This window comes from Pteronotus mesoamericanus, unplaced genomic scaffold (genome assembly GCF_021234165.1).
Source record: "Pteronotus mesoamericanus isolate MK-2021 breed Mesoamerican mustached bat unplaced genomic scaffold, CSHL_Meso_final scaffold_21, whole genome shotgun sequence".
Lineage (NCBI taxonomy): Eukaryota > Metazoa > Chordata > Mammalia > Chiroptera > Mormoopidae > Pteronotus > Pteronotus mesoamericanus.
The window spans coordinates 17155350-17167553 of NW_026555310.1; the positions used below are offsets into that span (position 1 = coordinate 17155350).

The 12204-nt window shown below is 35.2% G+C and overlaps 1 protein-coding gene across 4 annotated transcripts in view; it reads right to left on the minus strand.

Moving 5' to 3' along the window:
- The window catches only part of CCDC91 (coiled-coil domain containing 91), a 289909-nt gene that overhangs the window by 219639 nt on the left and 58066 nt on the right, over positions 1-12204 (minus strand). For 2 of the 4 annotated variants that reach the window (XM_054591295.1, XM_054591292.1), the window contains exons 2-3: positions 7648-7690; positions 5442-5520 (exon numbers count right to left, since the gene is read on the minus strand). In XM_054591295.1, coding sequence (XP_054447270.1) covers positions 5442-5520; positions 7648-7677 — 109 coding nt within the window. In that variant the 5' untranslated portion in view covers positions 7678-7690. Of the gene's footprint in view, positions 1-5441; positions 5521-7647; positions 7691-10090; positions 10112-10332; positions 10358-12204 lie in introns of those variants that run through there. The other 2 variants (XM_054591294.1, XM_054591293.1) reach the window with 2 other exon arrangements.

The window sequence follows — 12204 nt, forward strand, 5'->3', positions numbered from 1 at the left end:
GGTTTGAGAAGGAGAGGTGTTACATCCTCTGTGAACGTTTGGCACAATTCATCTGTAAAGCCATCGGTCCAGGACTTTTCTTTGCTGGGAGTTTTTGATGACTGCTCCTGTTTCATTGGTTGTAATCAGTTTGTTGTTCCAGAAGTCCCTTAAACCACGTTTATTATTTTTTAATTCTTTTTTCTTTTTGCTGTTCTGATTGGGTATTTTCCGCTACCCTGTTTTTCAATTCACTTATTCAATCCTCCACTTCATTTAATCTTCTCTTGATTCCTTCCTGATTCAGGACTCACCACAGCCAGCCAGCAGCCACCCTCGGCCTGCAGACCTTTGTGGTGGGGCATGGCTTCAGAGAGTCATCAGGGTGAGGCTGGGATTGTTTATCAGGCTAAAACAGATTAAGATTTGGCCATGTAGAGGGATGGCTCTGCACTAGTTAGGACACGCAGAAGAAAAACATGTCCGTTGCCCCAGAGCCACACAACTTGGTCTCTTCCTGTGAGTCTCTGCCACCCTCTGAGTTTGCCTGAACCTCCTCAAGAGCCTTCCCAGAAAGACTGCCCCAGGCCCAGGCTGCTCGCAGCTAGCTGATTTCTTGGCAGGGCACAGCTTGTCAGGGTGGGGCCGTGGAGAGTTGGAAGGTTGAGGCCAATCTCCCCAGGCCAATACAGTATGGAGAGGAGTGCTGACCCGGGAGAGATCTATAGTGGGTGAGAGGACGACTCAGCATAGGGACAATGGCAGATGTTTCTTCAGCTCTCTCCCCAAAGCCACACAACCAATTTTTTCCTGTAGGACTCAAGTCTGCTCCGAGCTGATGTACCTCCACCAGAATCCCAGGTAAATGCCCACAAATGCCATTTTGGGTGCTGGCCCTTTAAGAGGGGGCCTTTGTCTCCAGCATTCTCCTGTCTCTCCCTGGCAGATGGAATCCCCACTGATTTTCACAGCCAGATCCTACGTGGGCTCCTTGTCCTGGCTCTAGTGCTCTGAGATGGAGGAGCCTGGAGTGAGGCAGAGACCCCTCACTCTTCAAGAAGGACCTTTGCAGCTGAGATATCACTCCTGATTCTCAACCAGTGCACACCAGTCTGGGGCCAGCATTTTTTGCATCTCCGCCCTTCCTAACAGCCTTGAAGTTGCTTCTTCTGTATGCCCTTAGTTAAAAGACTTCTGTTCACGTAGAGATAACAGTTTGTGTAAAGTGCCAACATGAACATTTCATCTAGTCTGACTGGTAATTTATTAATTTAATCATCAGTTATTGCATATTAACTAACATTTTTAAAAGGTCTCACTATGTAAATAATGTTAGTATGACAGTGAGATGTATGTCCTGAGGTAACACAGTCCATTAACAGTATTATAGGCTATAGACACTTTCAGCGATAGATTTATTATTACAGTTGCTATTAAAAATATCATTCTCCACCTCACTGCCAGCTTTAAAGCAGGATAGTCACTAGGCATATTAAGCCTACTATCTGAGGATCTGTCCAGAAAAAGTCCAGCCACTGTTAATATAATGAAAACAGTTCACACGACATCAATGCAACCTGGCAGCCAAGGAGAGCAGACTGTAATGCGCATGCCTGAACAATGATGACTTTATTGTACTAGGGAACAGGAGATGCCCTTGAGTGGGCATGTGTACTGTGTGGCAGTCACATTCAAAATGTCGAGCCAGTAGAGCAACGCATCTGCATCAAATATTGTGATAAACTTGAACATCCCTTCACGGAAACTATTCCAGCGATTCAGAAGGCAGCAGCTACAGGCACCTGGTGATTGACAGCTTCATCAAAACAATGTGCCCACTCATGTATCACATCTCATGCAGATTTAGGGCAAAACATCAAATCACCCAGATGACTCAACCCCTCTACCACCCAGATTTGGTGCTCTGTGACTTCCAATTTTTCCCAAAACTAAAATCACCTTTGAAAGAGAAGAAATTTCAGACCATTGATGAGACTCAGGAAAATACAACAGGGCAGTTTATAGCGACAGAAAGAAGTGTATGAGGTCCCAAGGTGCCTATTTTGAAGGGGACTGAGGTGTCATTGTCCTATATACAATGCTTCTTATACCATGTATCTTCTTCAATAAATGTGTCTATTTTTCATAGTAGATGGCTGGATACCTTCAGGAAGGACCTCATATTCTTCACCTAATAAAATTCTTTATCCTTACCCCAAGAGTGAAAATTTCTATTCTCTCCCAAGTACTTTAAAAACTTAAAACCAAGTATTTCTGAGTAATTTTCTTGGATTTAAAGCTATGGTAAATGTTGGTTAATATTTATTTCTTTTAAAAGTAGTTTTCATATAGATTATAGACAGCTAGGGTATAGGTAGAGAAACAGACAAAAGGAAAATATTAGTCTTTTCTTTTTCTTCAATTTTTTATTGCATTTTTTTCCAAAATCACTTATACCACCCTCTCCCCAGCAATCACCACACTGTTGTCCATGTCCACGAGTCCATTTTTGTTTTGCTCAATCTCTTTACCCCACTTTGTTGTCATCCTGCTCTCTATTAATTGATTTGAGGATATTGTACCAATGTGGCATCCCAGGATCTATCTCTATTTTGCTTGTTAGTTTGGTTTGTTCATTAGATTCCACTTATGAGTGAAATCATACGGTATTGGGAAAATTGGACAGGTACATACAGAAAAATGAAACTAGACCACCTTCTTATACCACATACAAGAATGAATTCAAAAGGGATCAAAAACTTAAATGTTTGCCCCAAAACTATAAAAATCGTAGAAGAAAACAGAGGCAGCAAAATCTCAGGCATTGTTCGTAGAAAATTTTTATCAGAAATATTTCTCCCCAGGCAAGGGAAACAAAAGAAAAAAATGGGACTACATAAAACTAAAAAGTCTTTGCACAGCAAAGGAAATCATCATAAAAATAAAAAGACAGCTGAAAGAATGAGAGAACATATTCACCAATATATCTGATAAGGGGTTAATATCCAAAATGTATAAAGAACTTACAAAACTCAACACTAAAAATACAAACAACCCAATTTTAAAAATGGGTAAAGAACCTGAAAAGGTACTTTTCCAAAGAGGACATAGAGATGGCCAGTAGACATATGGAAAGACAACCAACATCACTAATCATCAGAGAAATGCAAATTAAAACCACAATGAGGAATCATCCCACACCTGTCAGAATGGCTATCATCAATAAATCAACAAACAAGTGCTGGCAAGGATGTGGAGAAAGGGGAACCCTAGTACACTGCTAGTGGAAGGCAGTATGGAGATACCTCAAAAAATTACAAATGGATCTGCCTTTTGACCCAATGATCCCATTTCAGGGAATATATCCAAAGGAACCCAAAATACTAATTCAAAAGAACATAAACACAACTATGTTCATTGCAGACTTATTTACAATCTCCAAGCATCTAAACTGTCCATTAGTAGATGAGTGGATAAAACAACTATAGCATATTTACACAATGGAATACTACTCAGAAGTAAAAATGAAGAAAATATTACCCTTTGTGACAGTATGGATGGACCTGCAGAACATTATGCTAAGTGAAATAAGCCAGCCAGAGAAAGGCAAATTAGTCTTTTTCTTAAACTGAAAAGAATATGCTTTAGATTTCTTAACAGTTCTTATCTTCTCTGGTCTTTAGTGTGGATGTGATTAAATTGCTATGCTAATTAGATTGTTCACATCATTCTTGTCTAAACAACTTCTAGATACCTGAAGCAAAGAATGACTTCTGCAGCCAGCAGCCAGAGGAAGAAAAATATCTTCAACAAAGGAGAAAGATTTCTCGGGCTGAGCAAACACCTAACCTACCTTAACTTCAGCTCTTGGCCAGGTCTGTTTTCTTCTGTTTCTAGAAGTCATTGAGGACACTCAGAAATTTAGAAGAAGAGGATTTTCTTCAGATCTAATTTATTTAAGGGAGTAAGGGAGAGACTGCATGTGTACACTAGAGGTATTGTTCTTTAATTCTAATTTCATTAGGCTTTGAGGACTAGACCTGTGTGTGTAACAGGAAACTGAAAATACTATAAAACATTATATAAATATCATTATCCCAAATCTTCTTATCAATTTCCATTGCCACCCTAGTCTAGTAATTCATTCAGTTATTTATTCATTCAGTCAATCAATCCATCTTTTTTTCTTTAATTATTCTTTCTATGCATACTTATTGAAGGCCAATTAGAAGCTAGGCACTATGCTCAGCATTTAAGACATGACAGTAAGACAAACATACATAGTATCTAATCCCACAACACTTACAGTCCAATATGAAAGTCAGTAAACAAGTGCACATAGATGTGGGAGGGTTCTCTGGGAAGGCTTCCCAGAAAAAGAAATTTTACAGAAACAACACATAAAACAAAAAGGATAGTGGGAGGGAGTGGCAAGGTAGAAAATTCCAGGCAAAGGAATCAACATACGTGAGTATAATGTCCACAGATAAAAATGAGCCTCGTAATTATGCCATCCTCTTTCCCACATTTACACCTTTGTTCCATTTATTTTTCTCCCTTCAAAATCTCTCCCCTCTCTCCTCTTTCTGCTTTATGAAATCAAATGTATCCTTCAAAGCCAAGATCAACAATACACACCCACCTTCAATGACAGTACTTGAATCATATCAGGCATGAAATAACACTTAATAAATGAATGGATGATAAAATCATCATTCTTCCCAAATCACAGATATGCACGTGCCTGCCCCATGAATTAAAGGACATAACCCCATTGTTCCTAATGCATAATAAGCACTAAAAGAATATCTGTAGGACAACCATAGCTAATAATTTAAGATTAACCAGAGCTGTTAAAGAATGATATTTCCATCCTCTACTGACGGTACAATGACTTGGCAGAACGAAAAGTCTAGAAAACTCAAAATACTATATAGACATGAATTATGTTAATATTGAACATCAGATCTTCCACAAAATATGTCTCAATAATAGAAATTATTTTTGTATTTAATTTCTTGAATGGCTTATTTTTAAATACTTTTGAATGACATTTCTGATAAAAACTTCTAAATTTAAATACTGCTGGAGACAATAAGTGATTTTTAGAATATACTTAGAATACATTAAGAAGGAGTCTTTAATTAATGAACTAGACAACCTGGAAAATACTATTTGACTCTCACCTTCCTAAACTAGGACAAATTAGGAAATGTAAATTATACTTTAATTTCATTTAATGTTCATGATATTATTTTTTGAATCATGCCTCAAGCTACCATTGTAGAATTTGTTACATAATTCATAATTTGTTATGAAATTAACCTAGATTAAACCTGGGTAAGTCCATTTTTCAAATCATAGAAGACCAAGTGCAAAGGTAGAAAGAGGCTCTCAAAGAAAAGGCAAAAATGTTAAATAAGAAAAAAATGATAAAACTCCTAGTTACTGTAAAGTAGTACCTGTAGGAAAAGCAGCCCAAGGAATAGCAGGAGATGTAGTTTGGGTTTCACCGCTTCCACTATCAAAAATCTCTGCAGCCTAGAAAACAAAGGCAAAATTACTTTAGAAGGCCTGGAAAAAATGCTATTTAAGTAATCAAGCTTCCCATTTCTACAAGCATATCCTCTGTAATATACCACACATTTTCAAATTCCCTTTGAACACTCAATTGCTTTTTAGTCTTCATTGCTACCACTCAACCAATACTTACTACCCCCCGTACTCCTATTATCTTTAAGGAAAAAATTCTCTTACTAAAATACATCTCCTGTCAATGAAATTTTTATTTTATATATCCTTAATCATATTTTCACTTGTGAACGTCATACCTAAGTATTCTACTATAACATACCACATTTACCCATGTACATAAGAAAAATAGAACACTTTTTTTCTTTAAAAGACTAAAACCAAATCTCTTTCATTAATTAGCACAAGACCTACCTTGAGATCAAGCTAAAGAAATGGCATTCATCTATATTTTTGAGTAATCTACCAGTTGGACTTACTTATTCAAAATTTATAGAATTCCTATAGCTGACATTTTAAATTAACAAGCCCTATGGGGCAATTACTGAAATGTTGAGATGTGGGTTAGAGTACAGAGTCTTCTATCTCTTAAGTGTCCAGGTCAAAGTAAAACCATTACTGAAAAAAGAGGCATAATTTCAATTCAGATTCTTCATTGAGTTCTTGCCAAGGAGAAGTAACTGCGTATATCTGCCCCAAGAGGTAAGTGATGTGGAATATAATGTAGCTATGGCTGTTCTCTCAACTCTAAAAAATGAACATGGTTTATATGACCAAGGATAGAGACCTTCCATTTCTATAACAGGATGTGGTAAGAAAGAACCCTAATAACCACAATTAAATTGGAATGGTTGGTTAAAACTGTACTTATGTAATATTGAAAGTAATAGGTACATTAACTATAACACTGAAGTATAATTGTTACTCTAAGGAGCACTACCCACTCAATTTTTTTAATATAATAAATCAAACATGGTTTAAATAAAAAAGACTATGCTAAGTTTTAACCTTCAAATAACTGACAACTTCTAAACAATAAGCTACAATGATATCTGAAATGTTTTCCTCAAAATAGGAGAGATTTTAACAAAATTTTAAATGTTACATTTCAAAAAAATAAATAAGATTCAATCACCCAAAAGATCTAAAATATAGAAAACATTCAATTGTTCTACACAAAAAAAGTTTTAGATGAAATGTAGACAATAGGTATGTTCATAGTTTAAATATCTCCATATTAACAGATTAAAGATCAACAGAAAATGGCCCTAACCTAAAAAAATTCATACCATTCTTTCATAACATTCAGAACACTGAATATGTACTTTATATCTTATATTTCCGATTAATGTCATTAATTATATTCCCCATTCTTAACAATCTCATTTTACCAAATTCCAAACTAGGCAAAAGTCTCACTTAAAAAAAAAAAAAGTCACAGAGCTCACTCGATGGTAGTTCCAGGCCTTGAGCTCAGGCATCCTGGCTCCTAATCCAGAGATTTTCCTGCAAGACTATACTGGCTCCATAAAAATAACTGGGTTACAAAATATTTCAATAAAATGAACGCTCACTGAAAAGGATTAAGAAAAAGCAGTGCTTCTTCAGCTAACAGTTTCCACTTACAAAACACCAACTCCAACCTGAGAGAAGGCTCTAATGCAAACATACTAATTAGCTCTATAAGCCACCAAAAAGCTATGTAGTTAATAGTCTAAATCAACTCATTACAGGTGTAAACATGAAAATATGTGACAGCCCTTCAAAGTCATCTCTCATCTCACAAGTATTTCCTAATTGACATGTATCCCAAGAAAATCATCTGCTGACAATTTTTAAAACCTCTTCTTTAGTGCTTCCACTAGTAGCACTTAATTACCCTAATTTAAACCATTCCTACGGGCATGACCAAATGTTCAATAATAATAAATCAGTTTAACTTTCAGAGGGGATATATTTTAATTTGCCTTAATTTCATTTTGTTATTCCAAAGTTACATTCAAAATGATCAAGAAAAAGGTCATGAATGCCAATGATAAATAATACACTTTCAAAACAGTATATACTACATTATAATCTCACAAAGTTAAACCAATTACATAAGCAAAATTAAGGTACATACATAATAGTACATACCTCAAAACCACCAAAATCATCATCATCCATTCTTCAGGTGCACCTGAAAATAACAAAGAGACACTGAAACAAGCCCCCACACACACGCACGCACGCAGTGAGCTATGTCAAAACACTCTGCCTTAAAGGTATATACAGCTTGATTTGTAAATTAAAGCTATTATATCTGGGTTTAAAAAAACTTTTGTTAACTACATGTGTATGCATTTTTAACTCAAAAAGACTAGATGTTTTTGACAAAATTAGCCTTTCTGGCAAAATTAGCAATTTTTGTGACTTTTTCCTGCAACCATGGATTTTGCCATTTTATGTTGAGACGCCAGGAGTGGAAAAATATTCTTTTACATTTTAATTTGCTTTTCCCAAATTGGCGCTAGGGCTCAATTCAATAATGCTTCCTGCTTTATGCATCTATTCCTCAGTTGTCTGGCAACATCAGCATAAACTCCAGTTAAGAACAGGACTGTGGTGAATTTTTGGAAATCTGTCCCCCACCACAAAGGTTCTTCCCTTGGTTTCATGGCCGAGGTTGATTTAGATTTTCAAAATTGATCAGCATTTTTGAGCTGTGGCCACAACTTCTGGAGCATTTTGATATGTGTATTTTTAGCTGAAACTGCTTTGCACTGTTGGAAAAATGTGGAGCAAGTTACTAGGCTGATCAAGATAAATCAAGTCATGTATTCGTAAGAGACTAGGGAAGAAAAAAACCCAAATGAATGTCCAGAATCCCTCTCTTCTTTACTCTGAAAATACACAAGAAAGACAATCACTAGGACAACACATGTTTTATTTTGTCCTAAATGTATATCATAAAAATGAAGCTTGTATTTAACAAACCATGAAAGAACTAAAAGACCTGGAAAAGTAAACAAGTAATAGGTGGTAATATCAAAATGAAAAATGAATTCACAATAAATTGCTGCAAGTGATATTCTGGTCAATAATAGCTGGTTTCCTTTTCTATATTTTAAAAGCGAACATATCCATATATTAATTATACTTTCCTTGACTCAGTATATACAAGATGGACTTGATTACAGGAAAAGTAATATTCTCCAATTTCTAAAAGAAAAATAGCTACAACAAATTAAACCACATGTTAAGCAACAATTCTACAGGCACTTTGCTCTGAGTGATGAGGCAGTAGTTACCTGTAGCCACATTTTGTCTTCTCACTGAAATTAATACTATTGCTTTCAAAAATAAGACAAAAAATAGCCAAAGATTGTTTTGCTTTAATAAGCAAAGAAAATTTATTTTCATAGAAACTCAGTGGGTAATGACACTAAAAGAAATACATGTGAACAAAAACACATTCATAAAGGAAGGATATTAAATTAACCAGAATACCAGAACTGTCACTATTACCTACACCTTAAAAATCTAATGAAAAACTTTTTAAAGAGGTACTTCCCCAAAAAACAACACTAAGCAAGTCATCCACTTAGTGCACTTAAAAAATATGAGCCAGACATTCAGAAACTTTTGATGGTGGTTAGTTCGAAATGGAATTCACATTAATTTTGTGTAGCAAGCAAATAGAAATCTGTATGTGATTACATTTTTTCATGAAGAAATTATGAAAGAAGAATGATATGGATACAGAGAATTAACCAAGTCAAGCTATAAACACCAAGTTTGTCTTTTCCACATGTATCCCACAAATCTCAGGAGACAATTAAAAAATATTTTTAGCATCTACAAACACTCTAACCAAATAATATGGTTTCAAAAGAATGGAATTTTTAGAGTAATACTTCTTTGTGTTTTTATAACTCATATCCCAATAAATTATTTGCAAGGTGCCAGAAAATTTGAAAACAAAAACAAATACCCGTGTCTAACAATCATTTCAGCTTTGTTTGCCTGTGGTAATGAACCAAATACCATCAGTTTCCTAAGTACTGATTTAGCTCTACAAAAGAACATGTTATTGACCACTGATGTTTTCCATACCTCTCAGCAACTTCTACATATTAAAATGCAGATGATAGTCTTCCTCTACTTTATTTTCAAAGAAATATTAATACACTTTAAAAGACAACTGCGTGCTGAGTTTCTTAAAAGTACAGTACTAGAAAAATAAACATTATTTTAAAGCAATAACCGTTCCCTGAGTAACTGAGTTTCAGATCCTGAAACAGTTTGTTTCCTCCTGGACATTTGAAAGATCAGGAGGAAAGAAAATTACAACACTGATTAATAAAAATCCATTTTACAAAATATAAAAACTAACATTAGTTTTTAAAAGGAAAATTACAAATATAGACTTTTTATGGATATACCTTCTCTAATACATTAAAACAGTATTTTAAATAAAGTGCATTTATAAACTTTTTAGAATATTTCTAAGCATTTAACATTATATCTTATTACACTACAAATATTACACTACAACACTAAATATATGTCATGTAAGTTATATAATCATGAGCCTCACCAAAAAATTGACAAATCATGTAGTTCTTTCTTTACTGTCCTGGAAAAAGAGAGGTGTACTTTGTTATGATTAGATATATAAATTGAAAGATTTTCATAATATCTCTGTTTAACAAATCTCATACATCTATATATCTGAATTTAATCTCTTTTTGCACTATTGTATTAATTTCTTCCTTTTCTATCCTCAGTATTTGATATGTTGCTAATATTTTATAAGATAAACATATATGAAACACTTACTGGAACAAATTTTGCCTGAGTAGCTCTGTGGAAGATCACTAAAGGTCCTCAAGGAGTTCAAGTCAGGAGTGGGGGAAAAGACAGAGTATAAGAAAAGCATGCAAATGCAAACAATATGAGACATAACAGAGCCATCAGAAAGTAGAAAATATGTCCAAGGAGGAAGGAAAGATTTTCATAAGGTCGTTTATCTAGTTGAAGCACCATGAAATGTTCCAGGTATGAGACATTTGAAATCTATTTCATCAGACCTAACAGAAAATTTTAAATGACACATTAAGAACACGCAATTTATTCAAGTCTTTTCCCAAAGATCTTTTCTTAAAAGATAGCAAATATTTGTCTTGTTCTCTCATAAACGCAGGGTCAAAGAGGATGTAAAATGAGAAAACTATACAAAATTTGAAAGGAAATACAAAAATGAATCAAACTACAAGTCAGAAAAGGAGAATCACGTTTACATCAAAGAATTCACAAAAGGCTCGGGAATGGGGGGGCGGAAGGGCACTGAGAGCTAGATAAAAGTAAGACTCAAGATAAGAGTCGCACCTATACCTAAGATTCCTTCCCAGAACCTGCACAACTGTGCAACTTACAGTCCCTCCTCACTGCTGCAGACTGAAGGTATATTCCCCGGACATGGTAATAAAGCTCAGGGTCTCTGGGCTGGAAGGCACTGAGACAGGTGAACAAAGTCAAAGTTGTATCAAGTATTGAGGCCTGTTCCCCAGGTCTGCTTTCACCCCTTTGCAACCAACCTGCCTGTGGCCGGACTTCAATTCAACCTCTAATCAGCAGTTTAGAAGATTCTTCTCTGGTGAAACCTAATTTAACCCATGAAAAAGGACCTCATCAGAGGTTCCACAACAGCTCACTCAGGTCACACCACTTTGACAAACCCTAACCACATACACAGAATTTCCAATTCACTCCTTATTTCATAAGATGCAGAAGAGTATAAAGGTTCAAAGAAGAGACAATGGAGTCAAGCTGTTTGGATTCAGATTCCAGCTCTGCCACCTACCAGCTGTGTTACCCTGGGCAAGTTACTCAACATTTTGTGCCTCAGTTCCTCATCTGTTAAATAGGGATAATAATAATAATTAATAATTAATACAATGGTAACTAAATTCTGAGGTCATTAAGAGGAGTAAATAGGTTAAAATTGATGAGGCACTTAGAACAGTGCCTGACACATTCTAAGCATTATATATACAATGTTTGTTAATTTATAATTAGTGCTTCACTCTTCCATATGAGCAGACTCCAAGGACAATTAAAGACATAAGATATCTAATATGAAAAATAGAGAACAAGCCAAAAAAAAAAGACATAGAAAAAGAGAGAAGAACCAGAGACTATATAGGAAAATATTTTAAAAATAAAAACTATAACTAATACCTGCAGAGAGTTAACAGAAAAATAATACATCTATAAAATAAGAACAGGAAGCCCTAATTTTTTGTGGGCAGAAGGGGTAAAAGGCGTGTACAGCAGCACTAAGGTCTTGAAAATAAAATGATATTGCAGAAATGAAAAACTGCAGAGTCTCTAGAAAGACAGAACAGAGAAAACAAAAGGGAAGAAATCATCAAGAAAATTTTCTAAAACCAAATGATGGGATTTTTCAGATGGAATGGTTCCTCAAGTGTCAAAAAAACAAGGAAAAAAAAACACATTAAGGCACACTAGGGACAAAAGGAAGACCCTACAACCTTCCAGAGAAGTAAAACAGGTTTTATTCAAAGGGTAAAGTATATAATGGCATTAGACTTACAGCATCACTAGGGGATGAAAAACAATGGAAAAATGCTTTTAAAATTGTGAGGGAAAATGATTTACAACACAGAAGTATATAATCAGCCAAATTGA